General features: G+C 40.4%; 1 protein-coding gene across 1 annotated transcript in view; it reads left to right on the top strand.

Moving 5' to 3' along the window:
- atr (ATR checkpoint kinase) overlaps positions 1-22,706 on the top strand; it is a 77,293-nt gene that overhangs the window by 9,391 nt on the left and 45,196 nt on the right. Inside the window, exons 7-22 of the mRNA XM_080185943.1 lie at positions 164-405; positions 2,550-2,705; positions 4,640-4,838; positions 5,972-6,234; positions 6,716-6,909; positions 7,214-7,314; positions 8,394-8,565; positions 11,257-11,427; positions 12,462-12,656; positions 13,918-14,103; positions 16,491-16,583; positions 16,683-16,813; positions 17,328-17,471; positions 20,869-20,962; positions 21,485-21,610; positions 21,911-22,117. Of these exons, the coding sequence (XP_080042069.1) occupies positions 164-405; positions 2,550-2,705; positions 4,640-4,838; positions 5,972-6,234; positions 6,716-6,909; positions 7,214-7,314; positions 8,394-8,565; positions 11,257-11,427; positions 12,462-12,656; positions 13,918-14,103; positions 16,491-16,583; positions 16,683-16,813; positions 17,328-17,471; positions 20,869-20,962; positions 21,485-21,610; positions 21,911-22,117 (2,674 nt within the window). The remainder of the gene's footprint in view (positions 1-163; positions 406-2,549; positions 2,706-4,639; positions 4,839-5,971; positions 6,235-6,715; positions 6,910-7,213; positions 7,315-8,393; positions 8,566-11,256; positions 11,428-12,461; positions 12,657-13,917; positions 14,104-16,490; positions 16,584-16,682; positions 16,814-17,327; positions 17,472-20,868; positions 20,963-21,484; positions 21,611-21,910; positions 22,118-22,706) is intronic.

Below are 22,706 nucleotides of genomic sequence, written 5' to 3'. Positions count from 1 at the left end.
ACTCGATGGTTAAGCTGTTTACCTTCACACTTCTCTGAGTAATTTTCAGATGGTAAAAAGTGGAGTCAAAAACCATTATCAGACAAACTGGTGAATTTCATGGCCTTGTTGAAATTTGACTTGTCTTCAGTAAAACAAGCTAGCAATCTTTATTTCTATTCAGTACTGACAGAATCAAAACAAGTGACACCTCCATTGGGAAAGCACAAAGTTCCAGTGGGAAAGCACAAAATTCCACTGGAATTTCGTTAATGAAAATACAGCTGATTTGGATAACCTTTGAGATGTTTACACAAGTGCTAGAATGTGGAAAAAAACAACTGAGCATTGCTTCCACAGTTGAAGAATTGGGACAGTTGATTGACAGATTGATAAAAATAAGCGATGCTGCAATCTACTTACAAGGTAAGTGAAGCAGATATTTAATGCTAGTAATTTAGTGAGCAATATTGATGCAATAAGGTACCACGGATATTGGCATATAACCTTTCAAACCTAGGAAAATACCCTCCAAAAATGGGGTTGATTTATATGCCTGTAAGGGTGGTTGCCATTTTGAAATGTCATCTGCTTCCAAAGGAAAGAATGGCTGTGTCTTAAACTCCAACACACCTCCACAACACAACCCGTATCATCTGCTTGATCCCTTGCACTCAGATATAAGGTGAGTAAAATACGCATATGTGGGGAGACAAATTGAGGCTGATAAGTGCAAGGATAGCACGTTGTGCTGTAAAGGGGTCAAATTATATGTTGCGGCTGAGTTGACTTCAGTGACAGATTTACTGTATGCGTTTACTTTGATTAGAGTCTAGTGGTTATAAATCAGATAATGAGTTCAAATCCCACCGCCATAAGTAGTGATGTTGAATTTAATGTATCTGGCAATTTATGGGTTGGCACCGGAAAATGATTGTATAAACTGGATTTTGTGAAAACCAAATGAATTTAGGCAAGAAACCTGCCACACTCACCTGCATCTGACACAGCTGGTTGACTTTTAGTGCCCCAGCGCTACTTTTGCAGGCAGTAAATGTAGTGGCATTGTCCACTTCAAACATGCACCAGCTGTTGCTCTAGGTAGCAGTCTGACCTTGAAGGTTTTGAATTCAAGTCTTATTCAAATCTAGGCTGACACTTGGGTGTGCTACATTGTCAAAGATGTTTTAAACTGAGACCCATCTACTCTCTGAAGATCCCATGGCACAGCTTATATGAACAGCAAAGGAGTTATCCCTAGTGTCTAGGCCACTATTTACTCATCAATCAACATCACTAAAATAATATAGTCTAGCAATGATCACATTGCTGTTTGTGGGATCTTATTGTATGCACATTTGACTGCTGTATTTTCTGTGTTAAAGCAGTGAATGCACTTAAAAAGTATTTGATAGATTTTCATATTCTGAGGTGTGAAAAGTGCTATATAAATGCAAGTCTTTTTTTCACATCAGGAGCACAAATGGAAAAAAAAGTCAATTTTAAATGTAGCTTTTACTTGCAAATAATTGAGGATAATTGGGTCGAGTGTCATTGATGGTTCATTTTGTAATTACACCCCTCGAACTAGCTATTTTTCAAGGATCAGTATCTAGCCTGCTCTGAACACTCTCTGATCTGGCAAATCAGTAGGGAAATAGAAATTTTAGCTTGTTTGCCATCCCCTGATTGACTCCAGCAAGTCATGTTGGATGTGCATGTGTGCTGAATATCTGGGTGTTGAAATTTTACGTGCCACTACTTCAGCACATTGGTTAAAGTGTTTGTGTCAATTCCTGTGTTCTGTATTTTAACTCCCATTCCATTGTTTCACTCACCTGGCACTCCCAGGGCTTTGACTTGAACACTTTAACCAGTATGCTGGGAGCACCAATTTAAACTTCTGATGAGAACAGGAAATGGTCTATTATGATGAAGTCAATGGCCCAATGACCTGCAAAGCTCATGTTACAAAACAATGGTGCTTTAATGATGCATTGACAATGGGTAATATAATGAGGGAATTTAAAAATATTTAGGAGTCAAAGCGAATGTGTGAGCAACTGAAGCAGCTGGGTGGTGGACAAGGCAGGTGGAGATGAAAGTGGTAAACAGACTACAGTGGCTTAGGAAGTCTGGTGAAGAGAAAACTACTGCCTGTGGAAATGCGCTCAAGCTCGAGTCACTATTAAAATATTAAAGCTTGAATATGCTTGAACAAATGAGATCAGTTTTTGTTCAATAAATGATTGAACTTGCATTTTGCTGCATAAGAACAAAGTATAATTCCAACTTCTATTACATTTCTATATACAGGTAATATTTTTGAATTAGAAGTTGCTCAAAGGTCCAGTTTTTTGATGCTGAGTGCCACAATAGTTGTAAGAAACAATTGAGAAAAATAACATCTTTGTGTAGTATTTGCAAGAGAACAATAGCTGTAGTTTCAATAAGCGACCCACACAGTTTTATAATCTGAATGTAGTTTGATTGCTTCAGAATGAAGCCTGTTAGGTTTTTGCATGTCTATGTTTTTAGGAAGTTAATTTTAAGAGTTTATATTTTGCCAGTTGTCCAAGGTCAGGGGAACAATGATACACTTCAGAAACTTTGTGATTTTCTGTCATTACCGTGGATTCACAAACACAGGACCGATGCAGCTTTCGCATCCGTTGACTTCAGTTCTGACCTAATATCCCTCAGCCAGCATTTGTCAAGCAGTTTCAGTAAGTACAGTAATTGCAGCCAAGATTCATTCAAATATACAAAATGTTTAGTCTGTATTTTTAAGATGGCAAGGGCTCAGTCCCAACCGTCCAAAGAGTCAGCAGAGAATGTTGCCGCCGATTCTGATAGCCCTGTTTCCAAACTGCGCTCTAACAAGCATTGATTGGCATAAGGTAGGACTTCTGGCCCTCAGTTGGGAAGATGTGTCAACTTGGAGAGCTGATGGCCAATCTGATTGGCCGGCAGCTCTCCAGTCCCTCCAGCAATAGGATTTCAGTGACAAGAAGAGGGCCTTGCGCAGAGCTGCCAGACTGCTGTAAGTCCTGGGTAAGTGTCAGGGAAACAAGGGAATACCTGGGGGGCACCACCCATGAGGACGAGTGGGATCTCGGGGCCATTGGATGTTGAGAGGTCTGGAGATCATTAATTTACAGCTTAAAGGTCTCAGCTGGAGCACGGGCAGACTTCCTGTGCAAGACCATGCCTGCCTCAATGTAAAATCTGTAAAAATTGCTGAGAGCTCAGGGCAGTTGGGAACCCTGAGAGAACTCCTTCTATGCCCATAGTTCATGAGGTAGTGACATAAAATAAATTGACTTGCAGCTAAAAAAGAGCAGATCAATGGGAAAAGGGAAGCAGACAGGGGAAGTTCTACATACAGACACAAGTACATTGTATATGAGAGGATGTGGAATGACCTGCAGAGTATTTAAATGGAAAATAGAATAAAAGTGATATTCTCACTTTTCAACCACTGGGAAATATAATGAGAGAAATTTAAAGAGTAGAGACAAAGAAAATGTGTGAATAACTGAAGCAACTGTGTACTGGACTGCAGGCACACACAGATGAAAATGGCAAAGAAGTACAGGCTCCAGTGGCTTCAAAACCCAAATAAAGAAAAAAACAAATCTCACATTAAATATGATCCCTATGTTGACAGCCTGATTCATTCCTGCATCCACTTCGGGCTGTGTCCTTTCCTTGGTACGTTCCAAAGAACATATAGGAAATGTAAAACCACAGTAGCAAAGGTCAGGTGTTACGATTCCAGTTGATGTTATAACTGGATGGGAAGATCTCAGAATGGAATGTTGGCTCAAAAGATTGTAACTTTTACTTTTTTAATAAGAAAATGTGGAGGAACAGTGTTGTAGGACTAGCTGTTCTATAAAGTTTTCAGCATCTATTTTCCTAACCATTACCCCATGTTATGGCTTTCCTTCTGGCAAAGCTGAGAAACATGTTCCCTCTCTAGCCTTGTATAACCAACTGCTTCTATCAGAGCTGTGAGAACTGCCTTCACTTTCACTATCTAGCTCCAACTGCTATGTGTACAGCTAAAACTAAACTCAAAAAGCCTTCCTACCATAAAGGTGCCCCCAGTTGTTAACCAATGACTTCTACTCCCCAGCTTGTTTACTTTTCACATCATAACTCTCTGTGCACAATAGAAGCGCAGTTTTATTTGAAACCAAAACTCCCAGATGCAAATACCTTTGTCTGGCATGAATTTAACTGGCAGTTTACCAATGAATTAAACCCACTTAAATCTACACATTTTTAATATTTAACAATACAAATGTAGATCATTTACCTCTGTTTTCCTGGAACAGATCAAGTTGTGTTTTTGGTGTGGAAATTGTTCCATGTGGACAACTGGGGTTGACCAAGGTGGCCGTGGAGCAGGGACTGAGACAGAAACCTCCAATAGCATACAACTTCCAATCAAATGTTCCCTATGCTTGTGAACAATTTTCTATTTTGTCTGATTGTTTTGGTTTAACATTTAGGTAAAAACTAATGAAAGAAATATTAGGTGAGAGCCAGTTTGAAAAGTTATTACTGTTTATTGCCTTGAGACTTTTTAAAAGTTAACTACTTTTCAACATATTTTTCTGCCTCTGACTTCTGAACCTGTTATGTCCCACAGCACACCAGAACCACGCAAAATGTGTGTACCTGCTTGCTTTGCTACACAGTGACGTGTGTCCTGATTGGAGGACAGCAATACATAAGTGGTCTTTGCAGAGTTCCAGTGATGTCGTTCGTGCTGGTTCCGTGCGGGGATTCCCCATACTACTGCATTGCCTCGGTGTTAAATCACATTCCCTCATTGAGGAGCTTCTTTTGTATGTGCTTTTTTAAAATTTGAAGTAAACACAATAATCTTTTCCTGAGTGATTGATAGTGAGCTATGAATTAATAGTCTAATTAATTGCTTCATCTTAAATGTTATTTTTGCCAAATGGCTTTATATATGATGAATAATGTTGTAAAACACATTTGACCAGAGTATGGTCATTTTCTTTGAATAATATTTGGCCAATAATATATGGACTGAATGGCCTCTTTTTGTGCCATAACTTTTCTATGGTTCTAAAGGGTTTCGTCAGCTACTTATGAGCCCATCAGCTATGAAAGTGGAAGCATGCGAGTTAGTAAACAGTTTGGGGACTTGGTGGGTGGAATACCCATCTGCTAGAATAGTTCATGACAATATTTAGTGGTGTGGGTGAAAGGCACGCAGTTAGGGCCTACCAAGATTGTAGTGGCGCAGGGATTGGGATAGGAATCTCCAATTCTAAGAGTGAGGCTCAGAAATTTGAGGAAGTCCTGTAGGTGTGTTTACAGCTGACGGACAGAATTGATTTTCACATCTCTGAAGGATGAGGAACAATATTCTGCTGAATGTTCAGCATTGAGTAATTAATTTATATATCAGCCTATTCACTACTCTAGATCACAAGTCAGTCTAAACATCAGAGAAACATGATGGCATGATGGATTATTTGTTTGTAAAATTAATTATTTAACTTGGATATATTAATACAGGTGCATCTCACAAATGACATTATGACCTATTGGATATTAAGAAAGCACTGTGCTGCATTCTTTTAGTTTCTGTGCAGAATTGAATGCAGACTCCCATAGCTGGCACTTTGTTGGGACTTAATTGGATGTTCTTCACTCCTCTAACTGATTTATTTCTTGTTTTTACCCTCTGTACCATTGTGGGGAATACATTCAGCCACCATAATCCTACTGTCTGGAACTTAATTTCTAAATCTCTTCATTTTAAAAACTTACTGATTGTTTTACTTCTGAAAATGTTTTTTTTCCACCCTCTCTTCTTTCATGTTGTTCTACTTCAATATTCCTGGTGACCATTATTTTTTATTCTCCAAATAGCCTGACATGTCCCTCTGATATAAAACTTTCAATGTTTATGATGATCTCATAACTACATTTTAAAACCTTTCAGAAACAAGCTCCAAGATGATTCCAATTTGATACATGAAGAATTAGCCAATAATGTTGGAAAATTAGCCTGTGTGCTTTCAGGCAAATCTGAATTGTTGCTTCCCACCAGCGACTTGCTACTTTTAAATGAAGATTGTGAGCTCCTCTGTAGTAATATCACTGTAAGAAGTGAGTCTGCATCGGCTGGACCAGCAGTTGGACCTTCTATTTTTATCCCATTCCTTGTGCTAATAGAAAAGTCAATGCCTACGCCAGTAAAACTTGGTGAGTGTTACATCAGTTTAGCGGGAGCAGATCATAAAAAAGAATAAGGGGCCACACACTAAGCACAATTTTACACTCGGACAAATGTTATTTAAGTTCCATTTGTCACTTATTTTGTATCAACTTTTATCAATTTACCATGTCTAATCCACCTAACCTACACATCTTTGGACTGTGGGAGGAAACAGGAGCACCTGGAGGAAACCCATGCAGACATGGGGAGAATGTGCAGACTCCTCATGGACGGAGACCCATGCCGTGAATCAAGACCGGGTCCCTGGTGCTGTGAGGCAACAATTCTAACAATTGTTCCGCCGTGCCATCCCAGAGAAAAGCCAATATTAGGAACTTGTGATACAGCTTCAGTAATTATGAGGCTACGCCGTGACTGGGGGCAGCAATAGGGTTAAAGAAAGAATGTGATATTTAAGCTATATTTTAGTTGTGTTTTAATATTAATTTTGGTCATCTTTCCCCACAGCTTTCATAAGCAACATTCCCTATCTGTGTAAACATGTGAATCTGGGGAAAACTGATTTGGATGCTAAAGCCATTTATAGTGCCATCCTAAACCTCATGGAAGATTCAGATAAAGCTGTCAGAATTGCATTTGGTGAAAAAATACATCATTTGTTAGAATCCCAAGATGTTGAAGACCAGAGTTTACTTAAAGAGGTGAACAAAGTCAAATTTCTAAAGGGAAAATTGTGTAGTTATGTTGATGCTTTGACCTTCTGTTTATGATATTTTGAAACAATTTGCAATATATGCTGATTATGATTCATAGCTATTCGAGTATTAGAAGTTTTGTAGTTTTTGGACATACATCTCCATTCTAAGAACAGGAGCTTTGCAATGTTCGTTTGGAATGTAAATGGAACGTACCTGACTAGAATCAGTAATTGCCTGTGATGCCATTTAATATGTAATTATAAATTAATAATATTATCACTTGTTTTATTTTTAAATTTAATTTTAGCTGCTTGTATCTAAACTGAAGGAGGCATACGCAATTGCTAAGATTTCAAGAAATAATGAGCTAAAAGATACACTAATCATTACAACCAGAGAAATTGGTCGGTAAGCAATCTCATAATTTTCATATAAAGTTTTACTTCCCTCCAGAAGTGTGCTGCTGATAATCTGGTAGAACAAGTAAAACTGTATAGATTCAAGTCAGAACTGTATGTAAAACATGTATAAAACCATATGTTGTATAGTAGGTGTGTGTGAATAATATATTCCTCCCACCTCTTTCAAAATGTTTTCCTTTCATTATGTCTTCCTTGACACAAGAGAGTAGAGCAGCGCAGTATTCCCAATTTCAGCTCAGGTAGTTTTCCTCTTTCTGAAGAATTACTTAAGCTTGAGTGGGATGTGTCTGTCTTCCAATCTGATCAAATTCAGCAATCTCCTGTGTGGGGATGGTGTACCTAAGCACGATTCTACAATGCTGCGGCACAATGTTACTACACAACAAACCTGTTGTATTCGTGAATCATAGAATCCCTACAGTGCTGGAAGCCATTTGCCCTCTCTAGTCTGTACCAGCTCTCTGAAAGAGTATCTTACCTAAGCCCAGCCTGCACCCTATCCCTGTAACCCCATACATTCACCCCACTAATCCCCCTAACCTGCACATCTTTGGACACTAAGGGGCAATTTATCATGGCCAATCTACATAACTTGTACATCTTCTGACTTAGGAACCAACCAGAGCACCCAGAGAAAACCCATGCAGACACAAGGAGAACATGTAAACTCCACACAGACAATCACCCAAGGCCAAAATCAAATCCAGGTCCCTGGCACTGAGGCAAAAGTGTTAACCACTGTGTCACCGTGCTGGTCCTTGATGTACCTTTAATAGGTGATAGAATGCCCATAATGTTGCCAATGCATAAAGAATCCAACTCTTAAAGTTCCAGTCAGAGAAAAACCAATACGGGGGTAGACATAGTTCTTGTTGTTACTCCAAGATGCCTGGAGGTTAGAGTGAAGTTACCAGTCACTGAGCAGTAGGTGAAGTGTAAATGCATCCTTATTTGTTAAGATAGTTTTTACTCCAATTGCATACATAAATCTCCAGCAATAATTAAAGCATTTCTGTATATATGTACATATACGTTTTGTTCTTTTCTTTTTTTAATGTGAAATAGAGCTGCCAGAGGAGATCTGGTTCCATTGGCCCTTTTGCACCTGTGTCACTGTTTACTATCAAAGTTCACATTTGTTGCTGGAGCTGCTTATACAGAGATCAGAGCACTAGCTGCAGCCAAAGGTATGAAGCTGCAGGCTTTCTTTAGCCAGTACAAGAAACCTATATGCCAGGTGAGATTGAGTGGATACAGCTGATATACTTACACCTTGTTAACTGTATTGTATTTATTTGTCTCCTGTAGTACCAGTAATCATTCTTTGATGAGAATCCTGCGCTTAACTTTAAAATGTGCAAATCACTGCATTATTAAGCTACTCTCTAGGAGGCATCCCCATGTTTGATTCTGAAAGATATTGATCCATGGGTCCGGGTCTCCTCCCTGCAGTTGCTATTGCTGCCTTGGAGGGAGGAGGAACTTAAACCCCAGAAGTTATCACAGTTTGGGAATCCCTGAGCTGGGATTGAAGTTTGGAGCAGGGATCAAAAATGATAGCTTCTGTCTTCCCAGTATTCAATTGGAGGAATTTCTGTTTGTCAATTGTTGAATGTTGGATAAGCAGTCTGATAGTTTGGCAACAGCGGAGGAGCTGAGAGAGATGGTAGTGAGATGGGCGTTATTAGCATCTACATCAAATTATGCATCAGGTTATACACCCACAGACAAATGCATTCACTGCTAAATAGTGAAATGAACACTACCTGAATACAATCTATATCTTTTAAATGTAATAAACTTTTTAATTGAAATACCAAAACAGAAAAAGTCCCTTTCTTACAGCGACCTGAAAAATGAAATGAACGATTGGAACATGGCAACTCACTTTGTACATTTTGAAATGTTGACATGAAGCCTCTTATTGGTTTCATATCTCTGATGGCTTCTAACTAACTGACACTCTGGCTGCAATTCAGCTAACATATACTCTGAACTCTTCTGAAAAAAATCTGGAATAAAGGTCATTAAATCTGAGTTTCTGAACTTCAGAACTGCCAGTCAAAACAGAAACTTTCCAAAGATCCTCATTATAAGTGCTTGTTAACGATGAGAGTGTATATCACTTAGGATGTTTGTCCCAGCCACTTTGAATAGCCTATGATTGCTGAAAACTAGCATTTTGACCAGCCAGGTTTTAATATCCTTCTGGTCAGAATCATACTAATGAATTTGCACTCAACAGCTATTATCATATTAGCCTTTCCCTATTACAGCAACAACAAAGTATGTGCACTAATTAATTCATTTCGTATGCTGGGCTCTAAATGTGAATGCCACATTCATTTCAGTCACTAACTTTTTAACCCTTTTGAGTGCTGTGACCAACAAAAAGAATTTGTTAACAAATAATTGTAGACAAAAATACTTGATCTTTATTACACCCGTATGTTCCTGTGTCTAAGCGTATCATAGAATTGTAAGTACATAAATATTGAAAGTTATAGCTTAATTTTAGTATGTAACTATATTTGGAATATAGAATCATAGAACTTTATAGTGCAGAAGGAGGCCATTCAGCCCACCAAGTCTGCACTGACACAATCCTACCCAGGCCCTATCTGCGTAACCCCATGCATTTACCTTAGCAAGTCCCCCTGACAATAAGGAGCAATTTTAGCATGGCCAATCCATCTAGCCCACACATTTTTGGACTGTGGGAGGAAATCGGAGTACCCAGAGGAAACCCAACCAGACATGGAAAGAATGTGCAAACTCCACACAGACCTAAGCCGGAAATTGAACCTGGGTCCCTGGCGCTGTGAGCCAACAGTGCTAACCACTGTGCCACCATGCTGCCCCAAAATACATATATGAATAATGACAATTTAGTATACAATTAGTCAAGGACAAAGTTGCAACAAATCGGATGGGTTTGTGAAGGAAAAATAACTAAAAAGATACAGTAAGGGGGAGACGATGGTCTAGTGGTGTTATTGCTAGACTATTAATCCAGAAACTCAGATCATGTTCTGGGAAAGGATTCGAATTCCGCCACGGCATGTGGTGGAATTTGGATTCAATAAAATGTATCTTGAATTAAGGATCTGTTAACGACCACAAAACCATTGTTGATTGTCGTAAAAACCCATCTGGTTCACTAATGTCCTTTAAAGAAAGAAATCTGCTGTCCTTACCTGGTCTAGCCTATGTGTGACTCTGGAACCACAACAATGTGGTTGCCTCTCAACTGCTCTCCAAGAGCAACTAGGAATGGGCAATAAATGCTGGCTAGCCAGTGACACCCAAGTCCCACAAATGAATCAATAAAAGTGAGGTACAAAAACTATTTTTTAAAGATTGCTTGTTTAGATATGGCTGATTCATGGTGGGTCTATCTCATTTCAATGACTTTTGGGACATGCTGGAAATGTGAAAGAGCAACATCAGTTGTGTCATTGCATTCCTAACAAACTAGGAAAAATGCAAGGTTATTTTAAATTTTAGGAACGCTGTCAAATTTAGCCACAAGATGTACAAACTCCCTTCCTCAGTTGGTGGTTACTGAATATTTTTGAGCAAGAGTTTGACAGATTCTTGTGAGGCAAAGGAATGAAAAATTATAAGGGGTAAATGGGAATGTAAAACTCGAACCACAAAACAGACCAGCCTTAATCTTACTAAATGGCAGAGCAGGCTTGAGGGGCCAAATGGCCTCCTTCTGCTCCTGTTTTGTGTGTTCATAAACTTCTTTGTCTGCAACTCTTGTAGTATGAGCTACGTGTTGATGTAGCCAAGCCTTTGCTGGGTGTGATTTTTACGCTGATGTGGCCAGTGTTTCAGACTTGTGTGGTTTTGAGATCCAATCAATTGCAATCCTGGTTGTGGATTATCAGCTATTGCTAACATAGTGTTGTTTATTTTTCAGTTTCTGGTGGAGTCATTACATACAAGACAGCTGGCAGCCAGTTCCAGTATTGAGGGTCAGAGTAAAGAACTATGTCAGCGGGAGGCAGATCATCAGCGGCAGATTACACTTGGCATCTTATCTGAAGTGGCTCAAGTGTTTGATTTTCCAGATTTGAATCGTTTTCTCACAGTATGTAAATTTATTCTGTTTCTCTAAATAATCATTCTTCTGTCATGAGGCACGCTGAAGGAACATCTGATAAAGTAAAGTTTAATTCTGTAGTATTTAAGCAAAATATTATGGAGAGTGACCAACAACAACTTATATTTATAAAACCCTTTTAAAATAGTTGAAGGTCCCAAGGTCCTTCACAGGAGCATTTAAGAAAAGACATGACATTGAGCCAGATCAGGTATTAGGTCAGGTGACTGAATGTTTTGTTAAAGAGGTAGCTTTTATGCAGTGTTTTCAAGGAGAAGATGTGAGATGGGTACCATGACCCCCTCCCCCGGTCCTACCCAATTCGCTCACAAAATTACTTTCCCACTGGTTTCTTAAAGTGGTTGGACTTCTAAACGTACCCAATAGTGCGTTTAAAAATAGGGAGTGGCTTTCTTACGTCCACCATAAGGCCTCAGAAACATATTGCACTGCATAGTTCGCACCAGCCTGAGCCAGTAGGTCAGGTGAGATACCTGGCAGGGGTAAAACCGTTATCAATCAGGGGACATGGCAAGCCCATTGCACTTGGATCGTGGTTTCCCCTGGATAGAGCAATCAGGGTAGCCAACGAGGTTGAACCGAGGCTTTACCTGGTACAATACTTTTCAAAGCCATCTCGGCCTTTTGGCTAAGATGAAAAGTTTGCTCAAGCCCAGGATGGGATGCAATGCCTCATCCTGTCAGCTTGGATCTTGTTTTGATCAAGCCCAAAATGGGACTCTGATTGGACTTAATTGGCTTTTTTGATTAGGAATAAAGTACAAAAAAAGCAAGTCAGGTGAGAAACGAGTGGCAGGATCTCAAGGTGAGGAACTGGGAATAGGAGAGGAATCGGACACTGTGACAGTCAGTAAAAGCTACGGGCTGGTATTACACTGAACTTCAATTTCTTATGCTTGCCTCCCCCAAACACTGTAGGTCTTCTCAAGTTAGCATTCAGGACAACAGGATATTCTTTATTCTATGCTGCTGTATGTTGCAAATTGCATTTTGTTTTACAGCGTACTTTGCAATCTCTGTTGCCGTATCTAGCTGCAAAGGCCAGTGCTACTTCTTCGTTACTGATCCGGACCATAGCAAAACAGTTGAACGTGAATCGCCGAGAGATCTTGATTAACAACTTTAAATACATTTTTTCCCATCTGGTGTGCTCCTGCTCAAAGGACGAACTGGAGCGCGGTCTCCACTATCTGCAGGTAAAAAGAGTCTGTTTGTGTTCAGTAACAAGAGCATTAAATATGGCACTCATTTGGTCAAATCAACTGATGAGATGTGCTTAAAAAATGGGGGCAGAGTTTATGATTTAAAATGTTGAGTCACCGCCACCTGCAAGGTCTCCAAGCCACTCATCATCCTGACTTGGAAATATGTCACTGTCCCTTCGCAGTGGCTGGGTCAAAATCCTGGCGTTCCCTTTCTAATGACATTGTGGGTCAATCCACAGCACGTGGACTGCAATGGTTCAAGAAGGCAGCTCACCACCACCTTCTCAAGGGCAACTAGGGATGGGCAATAAATGTTGGCTAGTCAGCAATGCCCATGCGCCACAAATGAATTTTAAAAAGTGCATAATTGAAAGGTTAGGTGCGGTTCCTTGACTTTGCTTCATGGTGATGGTGTGTGTAGGTTGAAAACACTACCCATTCTCCTTCTGCCCTTGCACTCCTAAACTACTCTACTTTCTGCCCAATTATAGACCTTCCTTTTGTTCTCCCCCCTCTTCCTTTGTATGCCTTTGTACTTAAAGCCTGTTACTTCTTCAATTAGTTTCCAATTCTGATGAGAGAGAGATCTTTGACCTGAAATATTAGCCCTGTCCGGATATTGCTTCTATTTTTATTTCAAATCTCCAGCATCTGCAGTATTTTGATTTCCATCAGCTTTACACTGCACAAGTCTCCCAACATGGCAAGATGGATCTCGTAGAACCTGTGATGTCTCCCTGGAAAGGCAGGCAAACTTCCAGGTTTCGATACTCCATTGACGTACTTGGCACAGTGCAGATTCTTATAATGAGTAAGGGAATGAAGGGTTATGGGGATAAGGCGGCAAAGTGGGGCTGAGGATTATCACATCAGGTCAGTCACGATCTTATTGAATGGTGGAGCAGACTCAATGGGCTCCTGTGTCTTGTGTCTTAAATGGGCATCAGGAAGTCATGCAAATTATCCAATCTCTTTTTTTGGAAAGTTTTAAAATATCTTTGGGAGCTATCTATTATTCCTCATCACTGGCTGGAGAAGTATCTCCTTTCAGAAACACCCTTCCGTTTAATTTTTTCTTCTTTCTTTTCCTTCCACTTCTTAGTTCCTCAAATTTGCTTTGCTCGTACAAATGTACCCCTCTTCACCCAAAGAATAAATGGTTTCATTCCAGTGACCAGGGAGAAGGATTTCCCGTTGTGTACTGCTTTATGGTACAGGACATTTTGTTTCTGTTTCTTGCTGTTGTTTTTAGAATGAGACTGAACTTGAACTGGGCAGCCTTCTCAGACAAGATTTTCAGGGGTTACATAATGAGCTACTGCTGCGTATAGGGGAGCACTATCAGCAGGTTTTCAATGGACTGGCCATACTGGCTGCTTCTGCATCTCGAAATGACCAGCACCAAGCACCCAAAGACATTACTTCCCCGGAATTAATGGTAAGAAAATGTAGTGCATATATATTTTAAAATGCTCTTGTCAATATACTGGTTTTATAACATAAAACAAGTAGGTTCCCTTGACTCAGTTTCATTTTAATACTGTTCATAAAATAGAGACTGAATATCTATTTGATGTTGCAACTTTCACTGCAATAACGTTTGTCACAGACTTCTTGTTCTGTGGCCTGCATGTCCGAAATTTGCTTGTGGCATTTTCCCCACTGCTGTTGGGGTCTGTGCAGCATTATTGGCGACCTCTTCTGTCGCTCCTCTTCCCTCTGCTCCCTGTCTCACTTCCAATCATGCTCCTGTCCTTAGTCCTGAAGTCCTTCTTTCCTGCTTAGCTCCTGTTCCCATGCTCCATTCTCTCTTTTGGAAGTCCAGGTACTCGCTGCCACCACTGGGGACTTCTCAGCTTTCCCTCTTCCCTGTTCCTCCTGTTTCGGCTCTCAGCCAGCACTGAAGTCCCAGGATTTCTTCAGCAGCTTTTTGCACACTCCAATGTCTGCCAGCAGATGGAGCCTGGTCAGATCTCAAAACAGGCAGCTCGTGAATGCAATTGTTTTACATTTATATTGTATTTCTTTAATGTTTTAAAATTTGTTTCATTTTAAAAGTTATTTTATTTAAAAATGTACAGAATTTCAATATAATTTTTTTCCTGATGAGAAAGTTCCTAATGTACGGTATTATAGTATTTCCTTTATATTTATTGATTTAGGAATGCACAGTACTACAGACGTACAGTACATTATTTTGATTTGTACATTGGTTTTTAAGAAATGTCCTAAAGAACTTAAATTAGATTTTAACATATGGGAACCAATGATTCACTTAAAGTCATTTCACTAAATATTGAGATTCTCAGGAGAGCATGAACAACTTTGAGTGGGGACTTACTGAATAACTGCCTACTTAAAGTTGTATTTGCATTTCTGAAAATATTTATTCATTTTATGGGATGTGGGCATTGCTGGCTGGGCCCAGCATTTCTCTCCTCAATCCTCTCACTCATAGTTCCTCTCGCTCCCTCCATCATGATACCTATCTCCTGAGTCCTTGCTCAGAGCAAGGGTTTGGGAAAGGAATCTACAATCAGGAGAGTTAAGCAGAGGACTAAGAGGAACAAGTTGGCCTGAGTAGTAAGAGCATTTCTTTTATATTTTAAATTTATTATATTTTAAAATTCTAATTTACAATGAGAATTTAGGAATGTACAGTACTTCAAGTTACAGAGAACAAGAGGCCACAGATTTAAAATGATTTGCAAAAGAAGCAAATGTGATGCGAGAAAAAGCTTTTTCACACAGTGAATGGTTTGGGTTTGGAATGTACTGTCTAAATGTGTGGTGGAGCATTCAAGGGGCGATGAAGTAACTATTTTAACATATGATCATGTGGAGATGCCAGCGTTGGACTGAGGTAGGCACAGTAAGAAGTCTCACAGGTTAAAGTCCAACAGGTTTATTTAGAATCACGAGCTTTCAGAGCACTGCTGCTTCATCAGGTGAGTCTGACTCACCTGATGGAACCTGGTCAGATCTGAAATCATCACCTGATGAAGGAGCAGTGCTTTGAAAGTGCATGATGGGCTGAATAGCATCCTGCGCTGTAACAATTCTGTGATTCAAAGTGCAGTGTTTTAATTTTTTTCCTGTTAAGAAAAGTCCTTTAGAAAATAACTACGGCTTTGAGACTGGTTGTAGTGGGAAAATCTGATTCAGATTTGAGATTGGTTGTAGTGGAAAAATCTGATTCATTTAACGTTGTTTCACAGAAAGTTGCATACAGTCTAATGATGACCATGAGACCATGCTGATTGTCGTAAAAAACCCATCTGGTCCATGAGTGAGAAGGAGAGAGTCGGCACAAAAGAGTGAGCGCCCTGGCCAGCTGAAGAACTGCTCGGCCGATGGAAGTGTGTTTTAGGGCACAAAAGTTGCTGCAACTCTCTGTCACTTTCAATACGGTCATGTGTGCTCTGTCAGCTGAACTGCGAAATGATGCTAAAGACCTGACACTGAGCGTGCATACTGGCCCTGTTATATCCGTAATTTTAAAGTAGAATGATGCTGAAAGAAACAACCTAAAATGGAACGTGACTGTATTATAATTTGACACTGGGGGATTTGTGATTATTAATCTATTTGCAAAATGGTCCTCCAGCCAAAAACATTTCCGAGACACTGCTCCAACCCACTGTGCCAATGAACTGCTCTGATATGGTTGAGTTCGACTGTTCTGTTACCATGATTTGAAGTTAAAAAGAGTGATATGAAGTAACAAACCTTTGTTAAACCACTATTCCAGCACATTTTGTTTAAAATTAAAACATATTCAATATCTGTTCTTCTCGGTGTTTTAAAAAAATTTTTTTTTCCCAGGCGGACTACTTGCAGCCTAAATTGTTGGGGATTCTGGCCTTTTTTAATATGCATCTGCTGAGTTCCAGTGTTGGAATGAATGATAAAAAGATGGTAGGTAAATTTTTCACTGGCGTCCTGTGGTTTTCCAATAAAGCTTTCAGAGGAACTTGTACAAAAGTGGTTATTAGTGTCGTTATTTTTTATTTACAGGCTATGAACAGTTTAATGTCGTTAATGAAATTGATGGGACCAAAACACATTAGCTCAGTCCGGGTAAAGATGATGACCACTCTGAGGACAGGCCTCCGGTACAGGGACGAATTTCCTGAATTATGCTGCAGGTATGTTTTGAAATACAGCTTTCATTTTGAATGAATGGAAACACAGTGCTGAATTTTATTGCAGTTCTAACATTTAAAAGAAAATCTATCTTTTTAAAATAAAAAAATCTGAATTATCACTGATAAATACATCTTTGGAAGATTGCTTCAGGCCTGTTTATGTTTAAATTGGAAGGGCATGGATTAGAATAATTTGTAGCAAAGACTACGTAATAGTTAGAGTTTACCCTTAAATTGAAGTTGTTCAATTCAAATTATCTAAATTACTAGCTTTAACTGGAATACTTAGATTAAATTATTGGATATTTCGAATTATTTTGTGCCAAAAATGACTGAATTTCAGGAACTGACTGTAAACTTGGCCAGATGGCTTTGTTGTGTGTCTTTGCAAAATCAGTTATATTTTTAACAAACATTTAATTCGAAAGGTTTTACTTTGCCTCTCTTTTGCCATTTTAAATGACGTTTGAGTGCCAGTTAATGACATTCTGTTAATTAAACTGCTTGCTTTCAGAGCATGGGATTGCTTTGTGCGCTGCCTAGATCCCAGTTATCTGGGAGCCCTTCTCAGTCAAGTGATTGTGGCTCTGCTGCCTCTAATGTCCAATCAACCAAAGGAGACTGCTGGAATATTTCGCTACCTTATTGTAGAGAACAGGTGAATTAACTCTTGCATTTTGTTTTTACAAATTGGGGAACGTTTAGGTTGCACGAAATGATGCAGATCTTGCAGCATTAATAATTGCAAGACTGTTGGTGTTCTCTGATTTTCCTCCACTGAAATTTACCATTTATATAGATGATCTGGAGGAGGGAACCGAGTGTAGGGTGTCGAAATTTGCTGATGACACCAAGATTGGGGGAAAGGCAAATTGTGCGGAGGGTGTGGAAAGTCTGCAGAAGGATCTAGATAGGCTGGGCGAATGGGCCAGGAAATGGCAAATGGAATTTAATGTTGGCAAGTGTGAGGTGGTCCACTTTGGTAGGAAGAATGGTAGGAAGGACTATTACTTACGTGGCGAAAAACTGCAGCAGGCGACGGTGCAGAGGGACCTCGGGGTCCTTGTGCATGAGTCGCAAAAACCCAGCCTGCAAGTGCAGCAGGTGGTCAGGAAGGCGAATGGGATGCTGGCCTTCATAGCGAGGGGGATTGAATATAAAAGTAGGGAGGTCTTGCTGCAGCTGTATAGGGCATTGGTGAGGCCGCAGCTGGAGTACTGTGTGCAGTTTTGGGCGCCGCACCTGCGCAAGGATATTTTGGCCTTGGAGGGAGTGCAGAGGAGGTTTACTAGGCTGATACCGGAGTTGAGGGGGTTGAGCTATGAGGAGAGGCTGAATAAACTAGGCTTGTACTCGTTAGAGTTTAGAAGAATGAGGGGAGATCTCATTGAGACGTATAAGATGATGAATGGGATGGATAGGATAGAGGTGGAAAGACTCTTCCCGCTCAAAAAAGACAGTAGGACTAGGGGGCACAGCCTCAAGATAAAGGGGGGGCGGTTCAGAACGGAGTTGAGGAGGAACTTCTTCACTCAAAGGGTGGTGAATCTCTGGAATTCTCTGCCCGTTGAAGTGGTGGAGGCTGCCTCGCTAAATATTTTTAAGAAGCGGGTTGATGGGTTTTTGATAAGAGAGGGGATTAAGGGTTATGGGGAGAGGGCGGGAAAGTGGAACTGAGCCACGACAGATCAGCCATGATCTTATTGAATGGCGGGGCAGGCTCGAAGGGCCAGATGGCCTACTCCTGCTCCTATTTCTTATGTTCTTATGTTCTTATGAAATTGACGGTAAACTCGGGAATTCACACATTCATAGTTGAACGTGGAAATCCGGAAGTTGCTGTCAGTGCTTCTCCAGTCCTCCAGAAGCCTCCACTTCCTAGAGTGCAATTTCTCAGCAGTTAGTGAATTGATGAAAACATTAGATTGACAGCGTTGCTGTAAAAACGCTTGAAGAAGTTTCAATAAAACAAAAGCAAGCTATTGAGAATGCTGCAGATCTGAAATAACAGGAAGTGCTCAATAAACTAAGCAGGTCCCATGGCATTTGAGCAGAGAGAAACAAGAGTTAATGTATCGAGTCTATTGTGACTCTTCAGAACTGTACGAAACAATAAAAATCTACAGCGTGTGAGAGGGTCAGCGTATATGAATGAGTGGGCTAGTGTGTATTTATTAGTGTATAGTGGTAAGAGTGAGTGGGAAAACTGAGACTAGGCGAAAGGCAGACTCATGCTCATCTCTGCACACTTACTTAATGTCACACTCTGCCCTCCACGCACACACTCAGTCATTCTTCCTCAAGCGGGAGGGCAAGGTCATGTCTAGTCCAGAGAGGTGGGCACAGTTAGAAGTCTCACAACACTAGGCTAAAGTCCAACAGGTTTATTTGGAATCATGAGCTTTTGGATGATTCCAAATAAACCTGTTGGACTTTAACCTAGTGTTTTGAGACTTCTAACTGTGCCCATCTCTCTGGACTAGACACGACCTTGCCCTCCCGCTTGAGGAAGAAAATTGAGGCTGTCCAACATCTGAGCACCCTCTGACCACGCACCAGCACCTCCCCACTCTAAGCGCCTGTCTATCTCTTTTTCTGTCTCACACGCACTCTTCTTTCGTACACTCTCTCACACACACGTACATACATGTACACACATGCACTCTCCCTCGTGTGCGCGCACACACGCCCTCTCGCACATGCTTTCTCTCGCAAACTTTCTCCCTTCGTAAGCCACGTGGACTCTGCCTGATGATATTATGAATTTTTAAATGCTCTGCCATCACGCGAATGACACCTGTTTGTTGTCTCCCTCCCTTTTTGGATAACCGGCTGCAATTGAACTTACTTTTCTGTCTCAAGTTCCCCAAATGTTAAAAACTTACCAAGCAACTGATGACATTTTGCTCATCCAACCACAGGCTAGTTTCACCCCACATTGGTGAGCCTATCAGCTGCCAATGCATGGAAAAATCAGCCTGTGATTGGTTGAGCAGAGTCAATACTTTTGAAATTCCTTCCAGGTAATTTTGGAGTTGAACTGTTACTTACACCACAAGGACGTGGTGAGCCACTTATTAACGCTTTGCAGGCCACGTCCAGCCCACAGGCTAAGTCTTGAACAAGCCTGCTTTATAATTAGCTCTTCAACTGTGCCTTCAGTCGTTATTTACTTTCTGCTCAGATGTAAAGTGCCTTGCGGTGTTTAGCTACAATGAAATCACTGTATACATTCCAGTCTTGTTTGATTTCATTATTTGTCCAAAGATGTGCGGGTTAGGTTGATTGGCCATGCTATAAAATTACCCCTTAGAACCCTGTGATGTGTAGATTAGAGGGATTAGCGGGTAAATATGTAGGAATATGGGGGTAGGGCCTGGTGGGATTGTGGTCAGTGCAGATCCGATGGGCCAAATGGCCTCCTTCTGCACTGTAGGGTTTCTGTGATGATTTCTGTGATGATTTGCAGTGTTACAACATAAACTATCTGGAGAAAAAAAGACTTGTATTCAAAAACAGTGGATGTGTCCATGCACTTTATAGCAAATGAAGTTGTTTTGAAGTGTAATCACAGTTGTAATGTAGGAAGCAGAGCAGCCAAGTTATGTGAGGTTAACTCCCACAAACAGCAGTGTGATGATGATCTGTTTTTGTGATGTAGACTGAGGGAAAAATATTGGGCAGGATGCCAGGGGTAACTCCCCAACTGTTGGCAGCACAGTCATTAATACTGCTGCCTCACAGCACCGGGGACTCAGATTCGTTTCTGGCCTCTGTCACTGTCTTTGTGGAGTTTGCACATTCTACCCTTGTCTGCATGGGTTTCCTCCAGGTGGTCCGGTTTCCTCCCACAGTCCAAAGATGTGTGGGTTAGGTTGATTTAGCTATGATAAACTGATCCTAATGTGTGGGGGATTAGCAGGGTAAATGTGTGCTGTTATGGGAAATGGCCAGGGTAGGATTGTGGTCGGTGCAGACTCAATGGGCTGAATGGTTTCCTTCTATACTGTACGGTTTCTGTGATTTCTAAACAACTTTCTTTGTGGATATTTCAGAGCTGAAGTGAAAGATTTTCTCCATGAGATTTACTTTTTGCCAGAACACCCTGATTTTACTGAGATCCAGAAGGTTCTGCAAGATTATCGAAAGGTGAGCCTTTTACTTTAGTGTGTTTGTAACTGATCTACTGATTAAAATTCCAAAAAAATGTTTTAGCTAAATATCTGAGAATGCAGAATTGTAATCATTGAGCCTGACTGCTCGTGTCACCAAACTATTTGATGAAGAATTATGGTTAAGCCTCAACTGTACACCCCTGTTCATTCACTAAAATACAAATCCAAGATGTAATCTCAAAACATCAAATTGAGCATTTGCAGATGTTCTTAGTAACTCACAAATTAGTGAAACTGTCCTAATGGTGCCAGACACAGGATTGGTCTCCTCCCATCTTGTCTTACTAAGCTTTCACTATCCTAATGACACTGGGAATCTGTCAATGAACCAGACTATTTGTGAACTGAATTTTGAAAATAATCCAGAAATACTCCTCCAGCTGTCAGATTAGTGATAAAAGTTCAAAAACTACTTGAAATTTGTCCCTGATTTTCTTGATTAGGCGGTGCCAACATTTGTGTCACTAATTTTTGCTTTATGTGTGCTGTTTTATAGGAAACTTCTAAAAGCACAGATTTACAGACTGAACTGCAACTGTCCATGCGGGCCGTTCAGCATGAGAACGTAGATGTCCGTATCCATGCATTGACCAGTTTGAAGGATACTTTGTACAAGAAACAGGTGCACAACTTAATACTAATGGCTTCAAGACTTCAACGCATTGTCTAATGATAAATTCAATATTAGTTGTGCAGAAGAACATAATATTGAGATAGTGATACGTCTTACAAGTAATGACTTTATGTACTGTGCATTTTAGTACCTTGAACAAAAGAAAAAACAAAAGTTTCTAACAAGTCTCTGTGATTCCTCAGCACTGTGACTATCGAGAGGGCGATGCTTTAACATAAAGAAAAATTCATTGCGTTTCATAATAGGAAAATTGTCATTGAATTCATATATCATTTATATATATTCTAGGAACAATTGGTAAAACTTGCCACTGACAGTGAGACAGTAGAGCCTATTATCTCTCAGCTGGTGATGGTACTTCTGAAGGGTTGCCAAGACGCAAATGCACAAGCTCGACTTCTGTGTGGAGAGTGCCTTGGTGAGTTGGGTGCAATAGACCCTGGCCGATTGGATCTCATGACCAGTAACACCGAGGGGAAAAGCTCTACATTTGTGGTAAGAAATCATTTGAATTTGAGCACCTTCCATTTAATTTCATACTAATTTAGGCCTGTATGTAAGGAGGAAGAGGGTAGCCAAGGAAAGGGTGAGTCCACTCAAGGAGGGAATTAATGTGGGGAGCCAGTTAAGGTGGGCGAGATCCTTAACGAGTATTTTTACATCAGTATTCAGAAAGAAGAAGGATGAGTTGGATGGTGAGTGTAGAAAGGAGGATGTCGACGTTCTAGGACATGTTGGGATAAAAAGAGTGGATTGAAGGTTTTGAAAAACATTAGGTGGACAAGATCCATCCCAAAATACTGAGAGGCAAGGGAAGAAATTGCTGAGGCCTTGATCAAAATCTTTCTATCTTCTTTAGCCACAGGTGAGGTACCTGAGGATTGGAGAGTACCTAACATTGTTCCTCTGTTTAAGACGGGTCCAAGAGACAATCTGGGAAATTTACAGGCCTGTGAACCTTACAAGGACAGGGGATTTACTCACATCTGGAAGAGAATAGGCTTAATAGCAGTAGGCAGCATGGCTATGCAGGGGAGGTCGTGTCTTAGAAACTTAATTGAGTTATTTGAGGAAGTGACAAAAA

The sequence above is a fragment of the Carcharhinus amblyrhynchos genome, chromosome 3 (assembly GCF_965287045.1).
Source record: "Carcharhinus amblyrhynchos chromosome 3, sCarAmb.v2.hapA, whole genome shotgun sequence".
In the NCBI taxonomy this organism is placed as follows: domain Eukaryota; kingdom Metazoa; phylum Chordata; class Chondrichthyes; order Carcharhiniformes; family Carcharhinidae; genus Carcharhinus; species Carcharhinus amblyrhynchos.
This window is presented reverse-complemented; position numbering and strand designations above follow the sequence as displayed.